This window comes from Salvia splendens, chromosome 10 (assembly GCF_004379255.2).
Source record: "Salvia splendens isolate huo1 chromosome 10, SspV2, whole genome shotgun sequence".
Lineage (NCBI taxonomy): Eukaryota > Viridiplantae > Streptophyta > Magnoliopsida > Lamiales > Lamiaceae > Salvia > Salvia splendens.
Genome location: NC_056041.1, coordinates 4,314,174 through 4,337,780, shown reverse-complemented (window position 1 = coordinate 4,337,780; position 23,607 = coordinate 4,314,174). Strand labels below are relative to the sequence as shown.

Genomic DNA, 23,607 nt, shown 5'->3' with positions numbered 1-23,607 from the left:
CCGTCCCTTAAACTACTATTTGAGGGCCCACTGTACTTTTTTACTCCATCCCTTAACTAAGGGACGGAACCTGCAATGCTCCGTCCCTTAACCGTCTCTTAACCGTCTCTTAAATTACTATTCATTCCATTTCATTTTTTTTATTTTTTTTCCCCACAAATTCAATTAAAAAACACACTTCATTAAAATTAAAACAACATTACAACTTAAAATTTAAAAAAAAAAGGAAAAAGACATAATTAAAATCCTAAAAAAATAAAAATGACATAATTTAATTTTCTCCGCCAAAATTTTCCCAAATGTGCTCAATTATATCCTCTTGGAGTTGGGCGTGGGCGCTAGAGTCGCGTGTCCTTGCCCGAATAGACAATCGTTCTTGTATAGACGAATGCGCTCCACTTCGCGGCGGACTACTTGCGGTTGAGCTTCCAGGGGATTCGGGGGTCGAACCAATTTCCCGCCTCGGGTCCTTCGTCTTGGACAATCATGTTGTGCAAGATTATGCACGTATACATGATGTCGACCATGCTCTCCATGAACCACGAACGAGTCGGGGCTTTGATGATGTTGAAGCGCTCTTGGAGAACCCCGAACGCCCTCTCCACATCCTTGCGAGCAGCCTCCTGCTTCTGCGCAAAAAGAGCCTGCTTTGGGTTCGCAGGCCTGCTGCACGTCTTCACGAAGGCCGGCCACTTCGGGTAGATGCCGTCGATGAGATAGTACCCCATTTTATACAGCCGGTTATTGGCGACGAAGTTGATGGCCGGCGCTTTATCATCCAAAACTTCGGAAAAAAGGTCGGACTGGTGGAGCACGTTTACGTCGTTGTTCGAGCCAGGGACCCCGAAGTACGTGTGCCAGATCCAAAGCCGGTAGTCGGCAACGGCTTCGAGTACAACGGTTGGGTGGGTCCCTTTATGGCCGCTCGTGTAGGACCCCCTCCACGCCACCGGGTAATTCTTCCATTGCTAGTGCATGCAATCGACACTTCCAAGCATCCCGGGGAATCCGTGCACTTGTTCGTGCAGGTTGAGGAGGAACTGACAGTCAGTCGTGCTTGGCCTCCGGAGAAATTCGTCGGTGAAGGCTGCCCGGATGCCTTTGCAGAATTTGAGCAAGCACGTGCGCCCAGTGGTGTCTCCGATGTGGAGGTATTCGTCGAACATGTCGGTCGTTTGTCCAGTCGTAAGCTGACGGATTGCTGCAGTACATTTCTGCAGCGTCGTGTGGCTGGGACGACCGACCGCGTCGAACCCTTCTCAGAAGAACTCTTCCCGGGCGGCCAAAGTATTCGCGATGTGGAGAAATAGCGGTTTCCTCATGCGGAAACGGCGACGGAAGTAGGTATCTCCCCAAATCGGGTTATCGCAAAAGTAGTCGCGTACTAACCTTGCGGTGGCTTCCTCCCGGTTACGATGGATGTACGCCCGAGAGCGTTGTGGGGGCGGCGCGGCTTCCTCCGCCTCCCGACGTCGATCTTCTTTAAGTGATTGTTCCATTATTTGACGCATTTGCTCAAAATGATCCATTAGTTTGAGTTTATTTGAGATGGAAATTGGAGTGGATATAGAGAGGATTTGAGATGAATAGGTGTGTGTTTGTGTGTGAAATGAGTACGAAATAGGAGTATTTATAGAGTAAGGAAATAAAAATAATTAAAAAAAATTGAAAAACGGCAATTTTTTTTATTAAAATTCAAATTTAAAAAAATTTGAATTATTGCGTCATCGTGACGACGCTCACTCGCGGGCCAACGAGTGGGCGTCAAGCATGCATCGGGAGCTTGCCACGTCGCCTCGGCGCGTGGCGCGACGTCGCGTCCCGCGTCGCTTGGTCGCGGGCTACGGGACGGCATGGAGACGGGCTAGGGACGAATCGCTTCGCTGCAACGCGTCCTGCGGCGGTTCCGTCCCTCCGGAACGAAACGCGCGCCGGTCGCGGGACTCATAGTGGATGCTCTTAGAGATGTCTTTAACTCTTACCCAAGTATTAATAGAAGTAAATATTTATGTGTGTAAGATATATCCGATCCTTGTATACCCCAATTTTAAAAAGTGATCCTTGTATTTTATAGTATTAGTATTTAGTACTTTTTTGTTTTTCTCCCCTTTATAGGCATGTATGCTAATGTTGATGAGGGCGACTTGCTGCCAATCCCCTACACATATTTTTTCCTTAACTTGCTACAATCTACCTCAATTCCAACATCATAATATAGTCTACGTCATGTTTAACTAGCATTATATTCACATATTCAATTTTAATTTATATTATCTTTACGTTTTCCCTATATATTTGGAGCTATTTGTGTGAGTGTAAGTATTGTGTGTTGTGTTAGTCTATGTATATTGTGTGTGCTTATTTCAAATTTTAAATATTTACTTTAAGCACACTTCAAACTGAAGAACTGAAATAATTTGACATTCAAATTTAATGTTATACTTATATCTTAAATCTAAGCATATTTAAAAGATCAAATAGTAAATTTAGAATTAAAAAGGTCAAATTCCAAATCCACACACTCCATATAGCATTATTCATATCACCAAGCACAAACTTAATGATATGATTTACATAGTCAAAGATATATATAGTTGTTCGAGATAACCATCTTAACTAGCTTTATTTACAAATAAAAATTCTTAATTGATAGTTTGGTTCCCAAAATATCTTACTATGATTAGCTCGAGTATAAATTCATAGTTAATTAAAATTTTGCTTTTATTTAAGATACTACTAGCTTATAAAATTTCTAGAGAGCTGTGTTGCATCTTAATTTGTTTCCATGAATTTATAAAATGAATTCAGAAACCGATAATTAGAGCATCCACTACGCTGTCCCCCCACCGTCCATTAACCGTCCCTTAAACTACTATTTGAGGGTCCACTGTACTTTATTCCTCCATCCCTTAACTAAGGGACGGAACCTGCAACGCTCCCTAACCGTCCCTTATTCCGACCCTTAAATTACTATTCATTCAATTTCATTTTTTATTTTTTTTCCAACACAATTCAATTAAAACAAACACACTTCATTAAAATTAAAATAACATTACAACGTAAAATAAAAATATAACTTAAAATTTTTTAAAAAAGAGAAGCAACCAAGAATGAGTTTCATAAATTCGTAAGCCCATCAAATATATGTGGGCTATTACGAATTTCTTGTATTTATTTATTTGTAAAAATTGTTTTTAAATATAAAAACAATTTTTATAAATAAAAAGTAATTTTTTAAAAATTCAATTTTTTTTAAAAAAATTGATTTATTGCGTCAGCGTTACAACGCCCACTCGCCGGCCCGTTAGTAGGCGTCACGCATGGCACAGGGGCGCGCCACATCGCCACGGCGCGTGGCGTGACAGCCCGTCCCGTGTCTCACAGGCACCGGCAGCGGGACGGGATCGGGACGGGCGTGGGACGGGACGGCTTGTCGCAACGCGTCGCACGAGCGTTAGCGACGGAACGCGGGACGGTGGCGCGCCGCGTTGTGGATGCCCTAATGGTATTTGTCAACGAGCAGTGACAAAAAAAAGTGTTCAGACATAATCATTTCACTATAGGGGTTCGTCTCGACTGCTTAATGCTATACGACTTGTCGTAGTTTCAAATTAAATAAAAATATCAATTTCATAATGTATTTAATTTAGTTTAAAATAAAAATAAATTTTCTATTATATAAATATTTTCATGATGTTAAATCATCTTATCTTTTTGTACTAATAAATAGAAAAATGTAATATATACAGAAAATCGATTAAAATAATTATCATTATTTTTGTTAAAATTTGTAGAAATGCTCTTTATGGCCAGCTATATTCTTACTGCATAGCTTTATCGTTTTATTATTAATTGCATGCCCTCCCAATCTATTACCCACGCACGCATTTAAATTTATAGTACTATAATTTAATATGGGGACTTATATAATCACGGTGCACTAACCATGATGCGAACTTTTAACTTTCGCCCTACAAAAATTCTATTATTTGTGTAAAATCCAAGTTATTTTTATATATATGGACCATGTTCATTATTTTTCGTACAGGACTCTGAGCCCACAATATCGTCAAATAAATTAATTACACTAAACAATTTTCCTCTAAATTATATTATGGGTGCGTCACTATGTCATGAATTCGTCACTAATCCGACTTGTTAATGGTGTATAGTCATTTATCCATATTCATGTATGTCGGCTTCAATATCTCAAATTATATTCTGGATTCGTCATTGATTACCAACACATTATTGATGTACATCACTAATCTATATTTTCATATGTTGGCAGGGATGGAGACACCGGCGGCCAAGCCACCGCTCCAGCGGGGGCTTGGACGCTGCCGGACCCAGACCCTCCCCCTCTGTAGCCGTGCCCGCCTAATTTCCACCCCGGCGCCTCGGATGGCCAGAATTTGAAGGCTACCTCTGAATTCGTGTGACTGTAACGGCGCCTCTGTATCTATGCGCGAAGAAGACTCAATTGGACTTTTTGTCTTGTGCCTTGGGCTTTCATATTTTTTGGTTCGTAAATTTGTAAAATAATGAAAGGAAATAAAAAAACACTTGAAAGTTGAGTTTGAAAGCCCAAGTACAACAGCTCTCCTACACAAAATACATCAAATCTGCATTCACAATCACCGCATAACAACACTATACAGTAGGGGTGGGAAATTATACCGAAATACCGTAATACCGGACTTACCGTACCGAAAAAATACAGAAAATACCGATTTTTCGGTATACCGCAGTTTCCGGTACGGTATGATACCGTACCGCAGTGTTTCGGTACGGTAACGGTATCAATTTTTCTATACCGCGGTATACCGAATCCTCGGTATACAGGTATACCACGGTATACCGAATATTCGGTATACCATGGTATACCTGTATACCGATAGATTATTATATATATATTAATATTAAATGTGTTGTAATATATATATTACATTTATATATATTATATTAAAAAATTTAATACATCAATTAATACAATAAAATTAAACATTCAAATGATAATTTATTCAAACAAATTCAAAATTAACCTGAATTATTTTTTTATCAACTCATCCTATTAAATATAATAAACACAATAGCACATAACACCGAAAGAAGATTGGAAATACGATATCGGGAATATGTTTCAACAGAGCACATTTGAAAGAATTTGTATTAACTCACACCATTTAGTATATGATTCTTTGTGTAATGTCATATTCCAAATATACAAAGTAATTAAAATTTTTGTTTTATTCTTCGTCCCACTTCATAAAATGTCAATTAAAAATATGTGCAGCTGAAAATGAATCAAATCGTTTAATTAGTGTTTAATTCATTGTATGCTATCTTATTTTATATACTACTTAAATTGAAGGATGAATAAATAGGATACTGATCAGTCATTCTTAATTCTTAAAGAGAAATAAATGTCCAATTTAAATTACTAACTAGTGTCACTCCCTTATGATGCACGGGTCATTTTAATTTCTTCATATTTATTTCATTATGAGAAATAAAAGTCGTGAAATGATAAACAAAAGAATATTCGACATTCTCTTACTTTGGATTATACTTTTTCAATCACATTAACCCCACATAGCCACAAGAATGTGTTTAAATGCCACCTTTTATTAAAAATGTCAATACGATCACATTAAAATTTCAACACATATTTGTGTTGACATTTTAATAAATTGTCTTGACATTTAAATATCAGACTTAAAATTAAAAAGCATTTTAAATCTGTGAAAATATGAATTAACCGTTGAGTTATAACTGCAGGAGCAAGTTTACGTTGCAATAATTAGGTGTATTGATATATGGATGTTACACTCCATACATTTCTTTTGGTTTGGTTGTTTGTGTATTGTGATTATGCTCGACTATTAATAAAGGTTATCAAATGCAGGGTCATCTTCAACGATTTTTTGTGGAATTTTGAGAAATGAAGACAACGTGGTTGCAAGAAATGAAGATAATGTTGTTGATCATGACTTCATAAATTGTTTTAGATTTGAATGTTGAAGTTTTATTAATTTGAATGCTATGAACAAGATTTGATTGTGATGAAGTTTTATTATTTTGGGCTTTTTTAAATAGTTGAACACTTGAATTGTTATTTTAAATATTTTGTACACAATAGGTTTTTTTTTCGGTATACCGTTACCGTTACCATACCGTTATTACGGTATACCGAAATTCCGGTTTACCGAAAATTCGGTACGGTATCGGTATTGAATTTTGTCATACCGTACTTTCCGGTACGGTATGCGGTATGGCACGGTCGGTACGGTATACCGTACCGACCCACCCCTACTATACAGTAGTTCTAGTATTTATAATTGTGAAACACTATAATTTGAGATTTAATTATAAAATTATGTAATAGTGCTCGAGTAGTTTCTTCTTTCTTGTGCAGGTAGTACTTATTCATAATTTTATTCATTATGCATCGATATTTTCTTAAAAATCAAGAAAAATTCATTAAATTTTAAATTCATATTTTCTCATAATTGTTAGGTTCTTGTTACTTATTATAAGAGATGAATAATTATTCCCAAAAATAAATACACAATTGCTTACTTATATAAGTTGTCTTAGTCAAAAAAATCCTTTGCTAGCACTAAATGTATGACTCTTTCCAATAAACTTAAAAACTTTTATTAGTGATATACTCCGTAGTTGATAAACTCGAGTTTCCAATAGCCAAGATTTTGTTTACTACCACAAGATATAAGGTTTCAAGAATTGACGACTCATTGAAAACAATTCATCTACGGTCTCGTAAAAATTGTAAAGATATTATATATAAATTTAATATTTTAATATTATTATTATTATGTTTTTTAATATTCAGCACCGGCTTATTTAGAAGTCTACCTCCATCCCTGTATATTGGCTTCAATATCTCAAATTATATTTTGGATTCGTCAATGACGAGAACCGACACGCACCCATTTATGTTTGCCCCTATTCCAATATTGGAAGGTGAAACTGAATGCAATTAGTTAGTAACAAAATAAATGCAGACAGCAGAGAAGTTGTTCTCTTTTTTCCGAAGGAGACGGTAGCGAGGTTAAATGAAAGTAAATGCCTCAAATTAAAAGCGTTATATAATTGCATTTCAGTATTTAATTATTTTCCGTGATTGATAAGAATTTAATAACCCGTACAAAATTAAGTATAGAAGTTTAATGTTTGTTCAATTTTCACTGCAGAAAAATCTTTCGCAAAAGAAAGAAAAAGATATGACTGTTCCTCTTTTACAGTTGCAAGTTGCATGGCCTCCGCTGACTAGTCAAATATACCAATATGCAGCTAATCTTGGCTCCAACGACCTTTATTATAAATTGAGTAGCAAAATTCATTAAAAGTAAAACATATTCAAATATAATCTTCCATTTTATTGCTCATCATGTATATCACGGAAAATAATTAACAGAAATTAATCAATCTCCGCTACTAACTACACTTGACTAAAAAATAAACACTGTAGTAAAATAAAAGCCGATAGCCGGAAAAAAAACACAAAATTTGCCGTTAAATCGGCATTTTCCGGCTATATATGTTAGTAGTACTCCTATAACATAACATTGATCATATCACTAAGAGTGCATCAGCGGCGCTAAAATCATTCATGTCTTGAAAATAGTCTTCGACATCGAGCGAACCCAGTTCTTGAAATGAATCCTTAACATCTCCAAGCTTCACGTCGTTGAGGGGAGGGAAATCCTCGAATCTCATCGTGAAATCGTTGAAAAAACTCGGATCCTGGCCGAATAAGTTCTCTTGTGGCTGAAAATCAAAAAAATTGTCAACAAATGGTGTGTCCAAATATTCATTGGAATAATTAAGTGCCATGCTTGTTTCCCCTAGACACTCATGCACCTCCGAACCGGTAAAAACCGGATCAGACCGGTCTAGATCATGAACCGGAATAGAGTAATTCTGTCCCGGTTCAGTGTAGTCACTCGACTGACTACTCAGACCGGTTTCGTTACTCAAATTACTGCTCTTTCGGCGGAGAACAGAGATTGGAGAGGAAATGTTGTGTGATTCATCACTGGTCTCGTAGCCGGAATCGGAGGCGGGTTCCTTCACCGGCGGGGTGGTGAAGTTGGTCTGAGCGGCGGCGCCGCGGAGCTTAATGGCGGCGTTGTCGTAGACCATGGCGGCCTCCTCGGCCGTGTTGTAGGTGCCTAGCCAGAGCCTGACCCTTCTGCAAGGGTCTCTTATCTCGGCGGCCCACTTCCCCCACGGCCGCTGCCGCACGCCTCTGTACTTCATTGGCGCCGGAGCTGGCTCCTTTGGCGCTTTCATCGGCTTCGGCGGCAGTGTCTCCGCAGCTCTCATCCCGCCGACAGCTGTCTCCATTCTTGACCCGTTGACGGCGGAAGATGACGTCGAATTCTTCTTCCTGGTTGTCGGAGGAATCGGTGGCGTCGGGATCGGTCACAGAGATGCGGACAGTTCTTACGGCGCTCGGCATTTGGGATTTTCTAGGCTTGATGATTTTGGTGGTGGTTTTTTTGTGCTCGGTGTATTTCAATGGGAATAAAATGGTTTGGTCCATGGAGAAAGAGTTGGTGATTTTGATTAACAAACAAATGAAAACATTATTGTAAAGGGACAAGTTTGAGGGCAGAGAGGAATCAAACCCATGCTTGCATAGCGGAGATGGGAAAAGAGATAGTATTTTTGTGAGAGGGAGAGTTTGAGATTTGTGATTAAAACAAGTTAAGAGTGAAATGGTTGTTATAGGAAGGGTGAATTGGGTGACGCCAAAAACAATACTAGTAATTTGCAAATATTGTATTCCTATCTGTATTGTAAATGTGGTCAACTAAGCAAATCCAAATTGGATTCCAAAGTATGAGAGTAGATGAAGAAGAGAGTGAGGATAACCACTCCGGGTAGCCGCAGCACCCAAATACACCGCCCCCACACCGAGTTGGTCCAATCAGTAACTGCTTACTCACTTCCTCTGGGTCTTTTTTAACCTCCAAGTTCGTGTGGCCCCCTCGCCCCACTTTAAATGGAAAATCATCCCTATATATTTCTCAATTTCACTTCTTTTTTATTTTCATGGAGTATTTTATTTTTTATAGTTGAACAAACTGATTTGTTGATAACTAATTACTAACTGGCTGTCAAAATTTTTTACTATCTCCCCTCCATACTCACAATTTGCTATTTTAGGATATCCACAAAAATAATTTTAATTCTAAAAATGAATAGTTTGTCTTTCATATTTAACCATTTTTTCTTTATCTATTTTTTCTTTTTATCTCTTTATCAATTTTTTTCATTAAAATCATGCAATCCACAAATGGAACTACTCTCTCCATTCCTATTTATAGTCTCATTTTGACTAGGCATATATTGTAAAATATTATTTGACTTAGTGAAGAAAAATAAGAGAATGAGTTAGTGGAATGTGGACATCACTTTATATATTGATTTTAAAATATAATGTTAGGATAAAGATTTAGGTGAACGGTGGGATTTATTTACTTAGAATGAGAAAAGATAAATGAGATTTTAAATTGCGGATATCACGAAATGACAAAACAAGACATTATTTCACATATAGATTGAAAGTATTTTTTACTGACGAATGGACTAAATGGAAAAGAACAACAGTGGCGAGTATTATTATTAACCTATCATTAATGCCAGTTATTTAGAGAAAGTACATGATTAGCTGTTTACTAGCAGGATGGCGCGGTTATTTTTGGGGTGGTTGAATGTTTATTTCCTTTTTTCTTCTTGAATTTTCATTTTTTAGGGGGTGGGTGTGAGGAAATAACATATTTTTAAAACATAAATGCTGTTATAATAAACATTTTACAGCTAGGAATAACGTGGCGAGCAACCTAGGATTTGCCGCTATTTATAATTCAGTTTTGTACCGGTTTTTGAGTTTTACCATGTTTTCCGGTAAATTCCATCTATCGAGAAAGTTACCTCCACCATCTTAACCGCGCGTGTTTGTCAACTCAATTTTGGGAGCAATAGTGGAGTATAAAATTTCGTCAAACTGATTTTTTTGAAAAATCATACCCATTGCCATTTATGAAAATATCTCATTTGCAATTTGGGATATCAACTATTTAAAAAATGAGCTTTACATTGTATTAACCTTTTATTAAAATTATTTAACATTTTCTAATGTTTGCCATGAATAAAAATGTGATTTTGGAGTAAGTCTATAAATTAAACTAAAGAGTTAATTCATAACTGGAGTGCTGTGTATTATAATTCCAGACTTATGTAATTCGTTAATTATTATAATTCATTCCATATACAGATCAGCACAATTCACAAACACATATCTCGAATAATAAAGTTGTTAAGCATTAATGTTGAGAGATATGAGTTGATTTGAAGATGGGCGGGCGGTGGAAAAAGTTATCTTTAAAATGTCATATTATTCTAGTCGCCGTTGAACAAAATTGTGTGACAATTTAAATTAATGTAATCACATCCAATTTGCAGATAATTAGAGATATACATACCATATACAGAAGGTGGAATATAGAATTAATTACAATATTTATATCAGATTTGAACAGTGTATATGCTTTGGTTTTTAAATTAAGAGAGCAAAGGCTCAAGTCGGCATATATACTGCAAGTATAATTTTATGACAAGCAATCAAGAAATATATTGCACAAATCCACAAGAAAATAAACCAGAATTCTAATTAAATAGAAAAATGCAAAACAACACTTATCACCTACTTAATTCAAAAGCAATAATAACCGACAAAAAAACATAACAAAGAAAACTCTGGGACGCCAGACACGACAAAAACAATAAACATGTGGGTTGGTGAATATGTATTTATAGGCAAAGCTAGGGTAATCGTCCATTTTAAAATAGGAATGTCGATGTGTGAAACACGAGTGATTATCTACTCCGTATTAAACATGTAATGATGGAGTTGTTACAAAATATGATTATTTTAAGAAACCGAATCTTTACCATAAAATCTAAATCCAAACCAATAATTCATCAAACAAAAAGTTACTAATTACTTTACTGCGATTTTACAAAGGCAAAACACTTACATACACGCGCGTATAGTACGCGCTGTAACGTGTATTACCAATTATAAGTCTTTAAATGTGAATAACATACTTTTCACTGGTTACCATTCACAGTCAAAATCGATCTTACTTCTAATTCAGGTTAATTAATCGATATTATACACAATTAGGTTCGTTACCACCTCACAGTCTCACAATATTATCAAACTTGCCACTGCCAACGTTTAAACCCATCATCAGCAAGCCTACCTCATAAAGACAAAAATATTTGTCTATAATCAAACAAATCTCAAACTCAAACTTTAAGGATTCAAAAAATAATTTTTGGACTATATAAATATAGATTTAAGTACACATTCTTTATCATAAACCAAATTAATTTCATATTTAAGCTTAGTCAAGTGGAGTATTATCTAGGGCCTAGGGGGTTATGTTTTAATTCTTTTGACTGAATTGATATTAGTGGTGTCATGTGTACGGTGTACCTTTCAGATTTTTAGAACAAAAAATAAATAAAATAATAAAAAAATTGATTGGATCAGTGTCAATTGTTTTTTTTCTTTTTTTCAGCAACCAATTAAATTTTATTTTCCACAAACATAATCGAATTGCTTCGTCAAAAAATAAAAAATCAAACCAAATCGCACTACTTATATTACAAAAAGGTTATTCCATGTAAAATTATATGAATTTATTTTGAAATTTTTTGCACACTTTTATTTTTGAATCTAAATTCACGAATTTTAGTGTTTTGTTGATTTTTTTTCTAAAATTAAATTTTCTCTAAATGGCAAAAACGACATTGTTTGAAATAAGATCAGTTGACAAACTTTTGACTGATTTTCCTCCCTCAACCATAGATTTCTCTCTAGAATCATTTAATGCCTAACACTGTATTACAAACGCATACGTTTTCATTATTGAAACATCAAACACAAGTGTCTCAGCAGTGAAATGAATTTTTAGAATGAGCCATTTATATATATTTTGAGAAGACTCGTGTAATTATATTTAATATTATATGCATTTGTGCCAATAGGATAGCAATTCGCGTACAATGGTATCGTAAAATCAGTGAACCAAATTTATTTTGAAAGACTAAAATCACAAATATTTCAAATGCATAATGTCTAAAAAAATATCATAACATTCACAATAGAACTGTTATCCTCAAAAAAGTTAAATCAATAAAAATTAGAAAAGAGCTAAACCAGTGCAATTCACAAAACAATTCGGATTTAATCCAAATTATTTGTCGATGAAAAAATCAGAAAATATCAAATTTCATGTAATTAGATTTGCGAAATATTAAAGTTTTGAAGAAAATTACTATAAAATATCAAAAGTTTGTGTGTTTACATACAAATAATCCATCATATTGTGTTGCACATTTCACTTTGTAGATGGATGTGCACACTACACTAATTTCATATCCTTGTGAAAACTTTAATTTTGGTTAATTGCCTTGAAAGTCTGGAGTTGTTACTTGTTACTCTATTTTACAATAACAGTATGCTTTTTAAATTTTAACAATGCAAGTATTACACATCTATAATATCATTTTTATTAATAGCAAAATGGAGTAAATAAGTCGAATAAATAACATATAAATAACGAAATTGAACTCCAACCCCGATTCGCTGAAAGGATCTTACTATGTGGTGGACGATGGAATTGATTGACCCCGATCTTACCTGGATCCTCATTGACGTCTTCTCCATCTACTATGAGTGTGTGGTTAATAGAAAAAGTCTGCTTGGTTAAAAATAGTAACCGACAATTTTTCCATTCTAATTTTGGAGTATAATTTGGCACGTGGAATAGTGCGCGTGTGGGGAAAAAATCTTTTACCTCACGTGATAACTGAACAGAATACACATGAGTTGGATTTTTTACAATTTTACTACTACTTATTTACTATGTACAGTGCGCACGTGACTACTCTTACTAATTTATACTTTTATCTTTTTCATCTTTACTCTTTAGTCATTACTACTACCATTTTGTTTTTTCGTTTTCTTATCTTTAATTAAATGTATAATAATAGCCAGTTGTATCGTCAAACCAAGGGCTCAAGACTGTTAAATTTGTACGGATTAAAAAGTTAACTATTGCTATTAATCAAAATCATATCGGTCTTAATTTATTGTCTCATATTCTATAGCTAGTGAAGTGAACATGTAACAAATCCTATATTCATATTCATAAACACACGAATTTACAAGAGTTGGTTATTTTATGAATACATAATTGCTCAGTCATTAATATCTTACGTTTGGTACATGAAAGTCTAATTTTTTTAAGATATAAGTACATAATAATCTTTTAACTTTTTTGTCCTTTGAGACATTAGCTAATATAATATCAGATAAATGGAAAATGAGATTCGTAAAATTCACGTTTATAGTTATATTAAATCTGCAGAGTAGGCATAATTGTCATCTATGACATCATGAACTTCGGATTTTATGTCGTATAACGTTATTTCTAATGACTTAACCGTTAATAATTAAATGACTGGAAGAATTAACGAATTTCAATGCTTTAAAATCAATCCATTGTTATACCGATGTAACTTCCGCTTAAAGGGAAAAGAAGAAAAAAAAAGACTGTCTCTACAAAAAACTTACTCCATTTTTTAGGAATACATAAATTGAGTTAATTGCAATGGAAAATTTTAAAAGTTAACAACAATTTAGGACGCAAAAGAAAACGTTCCTAAATGAAGGATAAATTAACTTAATCTTTTGATTTTTTAGGACACTTCCATTCGCGTCCTTTAATTTTATTTTGGACACTAACAATAAAGACAATTTTTGAAGCGTTGGTAGTATATATAGAAACACAAATTAGCGTCCTCAGTTGCATTAAAAAATATCCTTAACGGGTTGTTTTTATTGTAGTGCGTATTGTTCGCATGTTTTGAAGTAGATAATCCACTATTGAATTGAATCATATGATGTTGAAATTTAGAGGGGAACCAAGAAAATACTTATATTAGAATTAAAATCCCCAATTCTCATGACGGATCCCATGGTTTTAGAAAATGAGAATTTATTTGGATTTGTGAATACAAAGTTTACAGAAATAAATTTTCAAGAAGTACTAACACTTGGAGCTTGGCTTGCCTCTTCACATTGAGCCATGTGAGATCATAAAACAAAGGACATAAATACGTAGAGCTCGACAAAATCAAAACTAGTGTATACGTTCAAGGTGATTAATTTGTTTTATTAGTATTTATCAATTATAGTTAAAACTAGTGTATACGTTCAAGGTGATTAATTTGTTTTATTAGTATTTATCAATTATAGTTAAAACTAGTGTATACGTTCAAGGTGATTAATTTGTTTTATTAGTATTTATTTATATCGAACGTTTTACAGAATCCATGATTCCATGTACGTATGATATTCTTTTCCCAATTTATTTTGTGCATGACGAGTATGAGATAGAGAAATAGTTAAGTCAATGAGCATCAACTCCAACGCATTTTAAATTCATTATTAAATTAGTATTTAGAAATGCTCTAGATGATCAAATAATTAACTAATTGTCATCAAACCCTAGATGCCCTTTGTTTAAGTGGAAAATCAGCTTGTTATACTCGTCATGTCTTTGCACTTTGAAAGTTATGTTATGTAAATCGTATATATGTATAGTTGTTGAATTTTAGTAATACTCCACTTGTATATATGATGTTGTGTTGTGTCTTTTTGTCACTGTTTTTTTTTACTAAAAAGGTTGTTAGTTGTTAGTGTTGGAAATGGAGTCAATGGGCATATGAATAGTCAAATAGAAGTAATATGCCATTTTATTATTTATTGTTTTGTTTAAATACTTTTTAAGGTAAATGATCGATTCGGTCTCATAGTTTGGACACCCGAATTTAGTATATAATATTAATCACACACTATTTTTCAACTCTTTCAAATTCCCAAAAGATTTGATCCATGATTAAATACATAGATATAAGACCGTAAGGAGTAGTATAATTTTTGTGAAAAGTGTTCCCCATTAATTATAATATCTCACGAGATTTTAAATGATGAAAGATTTTAACTCCACAGGATTCTAACTAGTAAAGATTTCAAATATTTTATTCATATTTAATTAATTATGCATGTTTTCAACTATAGTATCAATACGTATTAGTACAAGAAATGGAAAGTTTTCCCTCATGTAGTCATGTCGGGGTTGGGTGGCCGGTTGGCTCGCAATAGAGAGTGTTCAAGCTATATTGATATCTAGTTATAAAAAATATTTATATTAGTGAATTTGAATTCATCACACCCTCCATATATTTTAGTTTAATTAATGTGTGATTAAGAAGCGCTAGCTTGCATAAGAATTTTTTTTATTGAGTTCAGTATTTTGTCATGCCATCAAAATTAATTGGTAGAGAATATACATGCATGCCATCGAAAATCAAATCACTCTTTTTGGTTGCAATTTATCGTATCATATTTACTTATGAAACAAATATTCTAAGCGATATTAATTGTATAAAAAATAGATACTATAGAAATATAGTAGTAGTAAACAATAGCTAGATGACATATGTGCCTTTTGGGAAAGAGAAGAAAACGCAAAACTATGACTGTTTGGTAGGAAATTATTGGTATTCCTCAAAATGAATGCAAACTAAATATTTGAGGTAGTGCTCATAACAAAAATCGAAAACCAATAAATGAGATTAATCCCTATGCTTCTTCTCTAATTAATCACAGTTGATAAAGAAATGGCCACCACATAGTAGAATGGGAAAGCTCGCATTTTGATGCGAACAAATTGATGGAAACATTTGATACCACGCTTCTTCGTACAACGAAGTAAGATATGTTGGCCTCCCTCTCTTAATTATTTTAATTTATTCTTTCATTAATCTTAACCACCCTATAATGAGACATTTTACACTTTAATTTGGCCGAATTTTTGTTTTAAAACTAACTGAACAAAATTGCAAGTCTATGATGAAAAATAATGTACTAAAAACATGTCAAAATAGGGTACAAGAACATATTGCAAAGCCTAGATGAATTTCAAAGCAATCCCTCGAGCCCACCCCGAGTGAGCCACTGACACATTCGCACTGCGAGCTTCTCGTGCTCGAACCAAACATTTGGCATCATATCAACAATACTGAATATAGCCAACCTTCAACTTTTTATAACGAACATTGACATTTTTGAGTACGTATTGAGTAGTTAATTTATTAATCATAAGCATTTCTAATTAAAAATAGCTTTGGGCAAGAAATTAGTTTCCCGTTTCTAAAAGAGGAGTATGTTTCTATTTGAAGTGAGAAAAGTCTAATTTTAGAGATGCATCTTTTTGGAAAAAGAAAAAGAAAAAGAAAAAGAAAAGTTGGGTAGCCTAGATATTCCACCTAACATATCCCTTCTCTCTTTTTTGTCAAGCCATCGGATTTTTTTTTCGAATGGGCAATTCTAAAATTTGTTTATACTTCCTAACAATACTATATGATCAACAAATAGTGAAAATTTTCTGACCTTTATTTTACATTATTGTAATGTTTCCGTCTAGATTAACTTAATTATTTCGAGGCGATTACGTACACCATGAATCAGCAATATCAGTATTATTTTAGAGCACAAATCAGATGATGATACCTGGCATTAATGAGGGATTATGCAGTCGTAATTAACGTTCGTGTGCAAATCAAAGTAAACCATATGATTAAGAGATAATTGAAGACAGTTTAGGGGCAAGTAAACATTTTTACCATACTTAATCACAAAATAGTTGTCCACTTGGAGTTGTGTGACAGTGACCCTTGCATTTATCAATGGCTACTCTACATGGATGCATTTAATGTAGGTGGCTCATGCATTTTGAAAAATCGCAGGGATATTTTCGTAATTATACTGACAGCTGCTCTACGAGATAGAACTTCATGCTGCATAAGAGCATCCACAATAGCGCCTAGCGCACCGCCTAGCCGAGCGCAGGCACTAGGCGGTGCGCTAGGCGAACTATTGCAACCGCCTAGCCGATTTCGCGGAAAAAAACCGCCTAGCGCTCAGCGGTTCCGCGGCGCTAGGCGGTGCGCTAGGCGATCCGCTAGGCGCTATTGCAGCGTCCGGATCGCCTAGCGCACCGCCTAGCGCGAATTTTTAATTTTTAATTTTTTTAATACGAAACACTATATATACGCGACTTGCCTGTCATTTTCATTCGCACCACTTGTATTATCGGGTACTCTCTATATCTAAATTTCTGTACAAGATTAACAACGGTAAATGGATCTCAACAACGAGCCTACTTCAGGGAGTAGCGGATCTCAAACTCCCCCGATCCCCGTGGGAGGTGGATGGAGTCAGATGCACCCGAGTCAGATGTACTTTTTTAATTATTGTACTTTTTTTAATTATTGTAATATTTTTAAATTATTGTACTTTTTAAATTTTTAATAGTATTATTAATGTTTCCCGTATATGTCTCGTAAATTAAATTCCGTATATTGTGTGATTGTTAATTATGTCATTTTATATAATTATTATTAGTGATGTGGCTATTGATGTGGCTGGGCTATTTATGATGTGGCTAGGCTATGGCTGGGCTATTTACGATGTGGCAGGTGGATTTTTAGTGCTGATGATGTGGCAGTGGCTAGGCTATGGCTACGTTATTGCTGGGCTATTCCTATTGTGGATGGCCTAAGAATACAGCATAAGAGCATTCCCAACCATCCTCTTGCCAAAGAACATGCTTGTGGGCCCGGCCCCATATTTATTGATTTGTACTTCATGTTCTTCCCAAAGAGCACAACACCCCATCTATACTCTTCCGCAAGGACATGATCAAGTGTCCCACCATTCTATTATTCAATTTAAATAAAAACATTTCCACAATATTAAAATGCATTAAAAATATCCAAAATACTATTACTAATTACTAAAAATTTTAAAATTACATAATAAAAAGCTTAAAAATTAAAAATTTCATAATAAAGTCTAAAAAATAAAAATTACATAATTTAAATCCTAAAAATTAAATAATTAAATTCATAAAAATTAAAAAAAACCACTACTCGTTGATGAATTTCGCTCAAATATGTTTGATTAAGTCATCTTGTAGCTTAATGTGGGTTTTGGTATCGCGTATAGTGTGTCTTGTTTGGATCCTCTCGGGCACCGTCGTATGCATACATCGGCGTGGGGGAGACCTTGCGGTTGAGCTCCCGGCTTCATCCTCGTCGTTAAAGTTAGCCGCCACCGGTCCTTCGTCAGCTATAATCATATTGTGCAAGATAATACACGTGTACATGATGTCGGTAATATTCTTAACGTACCGCAGCCGAGACGAGGCCTTCACAATGTTGAATCGGCCTTGAAAGACCTCAAAAGCTCTTTCGACGTCTTTCCGAGCAGACTCTTGACGCTGCGCATAAAGAACTTGTCTCGTGTCTTGTGGATTGTTGAGCGTCTTCACGAAAGTCGACCACCTTGGGTAGATACCATCGGCGAGATAGTAACCCATGTGGTATGGATTTTCCATTGACGGTGAAGTTGATCACCAGTGCTACACCATTCAAAACATCATTGAAGAGTGGTGAAGAATAGAGCACGTTCAAGTCGTTGTTGGATCTGGCAACACCAAAATATGCATGCCAAATCCAAAGGCGGTAGTCGGCGACTGCTTCAAGGATAAACGTTGGGTCGTTGCCTTTGTGGCCGTATAAGTGTTGCTCTCTCCAAGCATTCGGGCAATTCTTTCACTTCCAATGCATGCAGTCAATGATGCGAATCATACCGGGAAATCGGTGGACTATTTCGTGAAGATGAAGCAACCGTTGACAATCTTCGGTGGTAGGTGCCCAAAAGATTCCTCACTGAAAGCAGAACGAACGCCGTCGCAAAATTTTTTGAGGCATCTGATTCCAGTTGACTCACCCACATGCAAAAACTCATTGAAGAGGTCAGCCGTTTGCCCAGTAGCAAGTTGTCGGATGGCACAAATACACTTCTGCAACGCCGAGAGACTTTGCCGACCAGTTGCGTCTCTACGTGATTGAAAGTATTCAACACGGGCGGACAATGTGTTGACAATACACATAAACAACCGTTTTGACATGCGAAAACGCGCCGAAAGTAATCTTCCGGAAACTGCGGCTCGTCGGAAAAATTGTCGGCAATGAGCCTTTAGTGGGCTCCCTCCCGGTCACGAGGGATGTAGCGGCGATTTGATCTAGTTGGTCGAGGAGGAGGGGAGGTGGTAGCGGCGGCGACATAGGATTCACAGACGGCACAATATTGTTAATAGTATTCTTGTTCTTCGCGCTCCGCTTCCGCAATGATATCGTTGAAATCCATTTTTTAATTTAGAGAGGGTATGAGTGAGAGAGGAAGATGTAGATGAGTTGTATGAAAAAATACGAATGAGAGATAATTTGATGTGAAAAATGGATGATGAATGTGTGTATTTATAGATGATTTTGGAATTAAAAATTTTTTAAAAAAAAATAAAAAAATTCAAAAAAAATGGTAATAAAACGGCTATATTTTTTGGAATCCGAAAATATATTTTTTAAAATTTTTAATATTATTTTCAATTTAAAAAAAATAGAAATTGCAACGGCTAATCCGTTGGCCAATTGGGTGCTGCGACGTCGCCCTGGTCAGCGGCACGGACGGCGTCCTTCAGCGCGAGCACCGTTGGAGATGCTCTAACATTACATTGCAAATAAGTGGATAGAAAAATATTACTATAACCGAAGAGACAAAGTTAGACACGAGATGTGAAGAGAGGTATAATAACAATATGGTCAGTATGTCAGTAGTGACGGTTCATTCATAAAGAGGAAAGCCAGTAAATCAAGTTGAGGTAGCAATTCCAACGAGTTATACTGCACACTAAATCTCCCAAAAATGGACACAAGATGTGGCAAATTTCAGAGGGACCATGGCTGCAATGAGAGTGAGAGAGGAGCAGCAAACGTTTTGTTGTGATTGTGGATTTCATAAAAGCATTTACTTCTCTTTGTGTGCCCTCACTCTCTGCTTCAGAGAATACAGAGTACATATATGGTCCAGGGAATGTTCATGTTCATGAACAGTAAAAAAAATGGACTACTAATATATACTGCCTAAACAATTAACCACTCAGAGATTGGTTGTTTCCATTTATAGTACTGATTTATCGTTTAATTGCTGAATATGTCATGATTTATGTATCTAAAACTCGATTGAAAACAAATACTCCCTCCGTCCCCTAATAGGAGTCGCTCTTTGACCGGGCACGAGTTTTAGGGAATAGTTGGCTGAAAAAATTAGTGGAATGTGGGACCCACATTTTTATATTGGTTTTATAATAAAATGTGAGTAGAGTGAGTTAGTGGAATGTGGGTCCTACTACTATTTATGGTAAAAATGAAGAGTGACTCTTAATGGGGGCGGCCCAAAATGGAAATTAGCGACTCTTATTCGGGGATGGAGGGAGTATTAAACAAGTTCTATTTTTATCAATTATCACGCATGTACTATATAGCTGATCATTAAGCTCGTTTAGTTCTAAAGTTGAAGAAATATAACAAAACTAATCTTTATTCTAAAATTTCACTTCATTGACTGATGTAGTAATTACGGTGCATTAACTATGATTACAAGTTACAATCTCATGCTGACAATAAAACGCAACTCAATTGATAAGACACTTCTCCTTTAATCAATATGTCAGATTCGAATCTTTACGAAAATAAATGAAAAACCATTATAATCAATCTTCTTTTAGAAAAAAGGTTACAACCTCCTACTCTACCTACATACATTCTCTTATTTGAGTGAAATGTAAGTTAGTGATCTTTATTAATATATAGTAGTAATTTTGTATAGAATTAATATCATTTCCCCCTACGAAAAAAAGGAACAAATAACTCAGACCTTTTTTTCTTTTTGTCCAATGAATTAAATAACCCGACCCGATACAGAATTGCTGGTGCCCACCCATTTAACATTCACGATGGCCTAGTAATATTCAACCATAGTAAGTGGAAAATGAATACAATTACTAAATGTGAAATAAATGCAAGACCTACAAAGTCAAAATTCATAAACCGCACCAACCTTAAATGCATAATTTATTGGGTTTTTTCAAGAAAATTAAGTATAGAAGAAGTTTAATGTTTGTTCAAACATCACTACAAAATCTTGCACAAAAGAAAATTAAAGATACGGTCCTTCCTTCTTACACATGTAAGAAGGAAGATATAGTGTACAAAACGAAAATGTCATTTTTGGCAGCCTAATTTTGTTACATCAAAAAACACACGTGAATGTGGGAAAACAAATCCATTTTATTGTTTCAAGATTTGTATCACGCCTAATACACAGAACTCACTCATGACACAACTAAACCTCCATTTTCATTTTGAATGGAGATCGATGCATCTATATTAGATACTAACTACTAACTATACTTAATTAAAACAAAATACAAGCCGACAGTCGGAAAAAGATAACAAAATTTGCCAATATTCAATCGGCAATCCGACTGTGTTCAAACATGTAGTATCATTTTTTTGAACATTGTTATATTGCTAAGACTTCATCAGAGCCACCAAAACCAAAATAATCTTCAACATCGATTGAGCCAAGTTCCATAAACGAATCATTAACATCTCCGAACTTCACCCCGAGCGACGGGGGATCGCCGAAACAACTCGCTTCGTCCCCAAACAAGTGCTCCTCTTGCAGCCCCAAGTCGAAGAAATTGTCGAAAACCGGAACCTCCATCCCCAAATATTCGTTCCAGTAATCCGGTACAGTACTCGTTTCACCTTCACACTCCAACATCTCCAAACTGAATTCGTTACTAACCGGTTCGGTCCGGTTCAGACCATCTACTAATTCGGAATACTCACTACACTGGCTACTTAGACCGGCCGGTTCAGCACTCTCACTCGAGCCACTGTTTTTAAACCGAAGAACCGAAACTGGAGAGGAAACGACACGCGCCTCGTCACCGGAGTCATATCCCGAAACCGATGCCACATTACTCGCCGGCGGCGGGGTGAAGTTTGTGATAGCATCCGGGCCACGGAGCTTTATGGCAGCGTTATCGTAGACCATGGCGGCCTCCTCGGCCGTGCTATAAGTCCCCAACCAGAGCCTGACCCTTCTGCAAGGGTCTCTTATCTCGGCGGCCCATTTTCCCCACGGCCGCTGCCGGACGCCTCTGAACTTCCTTGCCCCGGCGGCCTCCGTGGGCTTCTTCATGGGCCTGGGCTTGGGCCGGAGAGCGCTGACTTTGGCGCCGCTGATCAAGCCTCTCTCCATTTTGATTTCAGTGATGTATTTCTTGACGCGTTGCCGGTGGAAAAGCTTGTCTTCTTCTTGTTCGTCGCTGGAGGAATCAGTGGCGTCGGGATCGGTCATAGTGATACGGACATTTCTCGGAGCGTTGGGAAGGGTTTTTCTTGGGTTTTGGTGTGATGGTTTAATGATTTTTGTGGTGGTTTTTTTGTGCTCGGTGTATTTCACTGGGTTGTAGAGTATGCTATGATCCATTGTTGAACATACAAGAGAAACTATGGGAGGGAGTAAAGACTAAAGTCGGTAGAGAGATAAAAAGATGGCGTCAAAGAGAAGTTTAAAGAGCGAGAGAGAATCAAACCCACGCTTGCAAAAATCTGACAAACAAAAAAGACAATACCCTAAAAAGGAGGATTCAAAGGTAAAACAACCAAAGTGAAAAAACGACGCAGTCTACTCTACGCCTTGTATACTGCTACCACTGCTACAAAAGAAGAGAGAGAGAGAGAGAGAGAGAGAGAGAGAGAGAGAGAGAGAGAGAGAGAGAGAGAGAGAGAGAGAGAGAGAGAGAGAGAGAGAGACTGAGAGTGAGCTTGATGCTTCTGGGTTTTCAGAGAGTAATAGTCATACTCCTATATAACAAGTTACACTGAAATCGGTGTGTTATAGGATCGGTGAAAATGGTAATGCCGATAAATGCGCACACTAATTTATTTAATTATATATTATATTGATTTCTCTGTACCACAATATGGCGGAATCGGAAACTGCTCTTTCTCCGATGAAGATTAATATCGATTATTTTGGTTAGAATTGAAGAGATGAAGTTGATGAGATTGGGTTGAGTGTTTATATATATATATTAGGATTGGTATAAAGATACGTATTTGATCATCGTGTAGTTGTCGGAGTCGGTTATATATTTTTAATGAAGAAAAGAATTCTTGAAAGAAAGTTAAAAGTTTTAAAAGTAATGAAAAAACGATAAAGAATGTGGAGTGAGTATTTAATTTCGTTTGATGTGGTACATTTGAAAAAGGACTTCAACGATTATTTCAGCCTAAGAGTGAATAATTAATGACAATTTAATTGCTAAAGAAGCTACGGTGGACATAGAGTATGCACTTCAAATAAATGTTAATAATTTCCCGAATTTTCATTAGTTAAAATTAAAAAGGCTACCTCCGTTGATTTAGTTGATTCTCTTTCTCTCTATATATAATGTTATTAGGAAAAAAAATATCATTTCTAGTTAATTCGATTCTTGTCCGAGGATTGTTTGT

At 35.8% G+C, this 23,607-nt stretch overlaps 1 protein-coding gene and 1 pseudogene across 1 annotated transcript; both read right to left on the bottom strand.

The window, feature by feature from the left end:
* Nucleotides 1–7,495: 7,495 nt before the first annotated feature.
* On the bottom strand, nucleotides 7,496–8,873 carry LOC121751401 (annotated as a pseudogene).
* A 12,482-nt stretch (nucleotides 8,874–21,355) lies between these two features.
* On the bottom strand, nucleotides 21,356–22,816 carry LOC121751267 (ethylene-responsive transcription factor CRF4-like). The gene has a single exon (XM_042145982.1). The coding sequence runs from the start codon at nucleotides 22,577–22,579 to the stop codon at nucleotides 21,602–21,604; it is 978 nt and encodes a 325-aa protein (XP_042001916.1). The 5' UTR covers nucleotides 22,580–22,816; the 3' UTR covers nucleotides 21,356–21,601.
* Nucleotides 22,817–23,607: the final 791 nt, after the last annotated feature.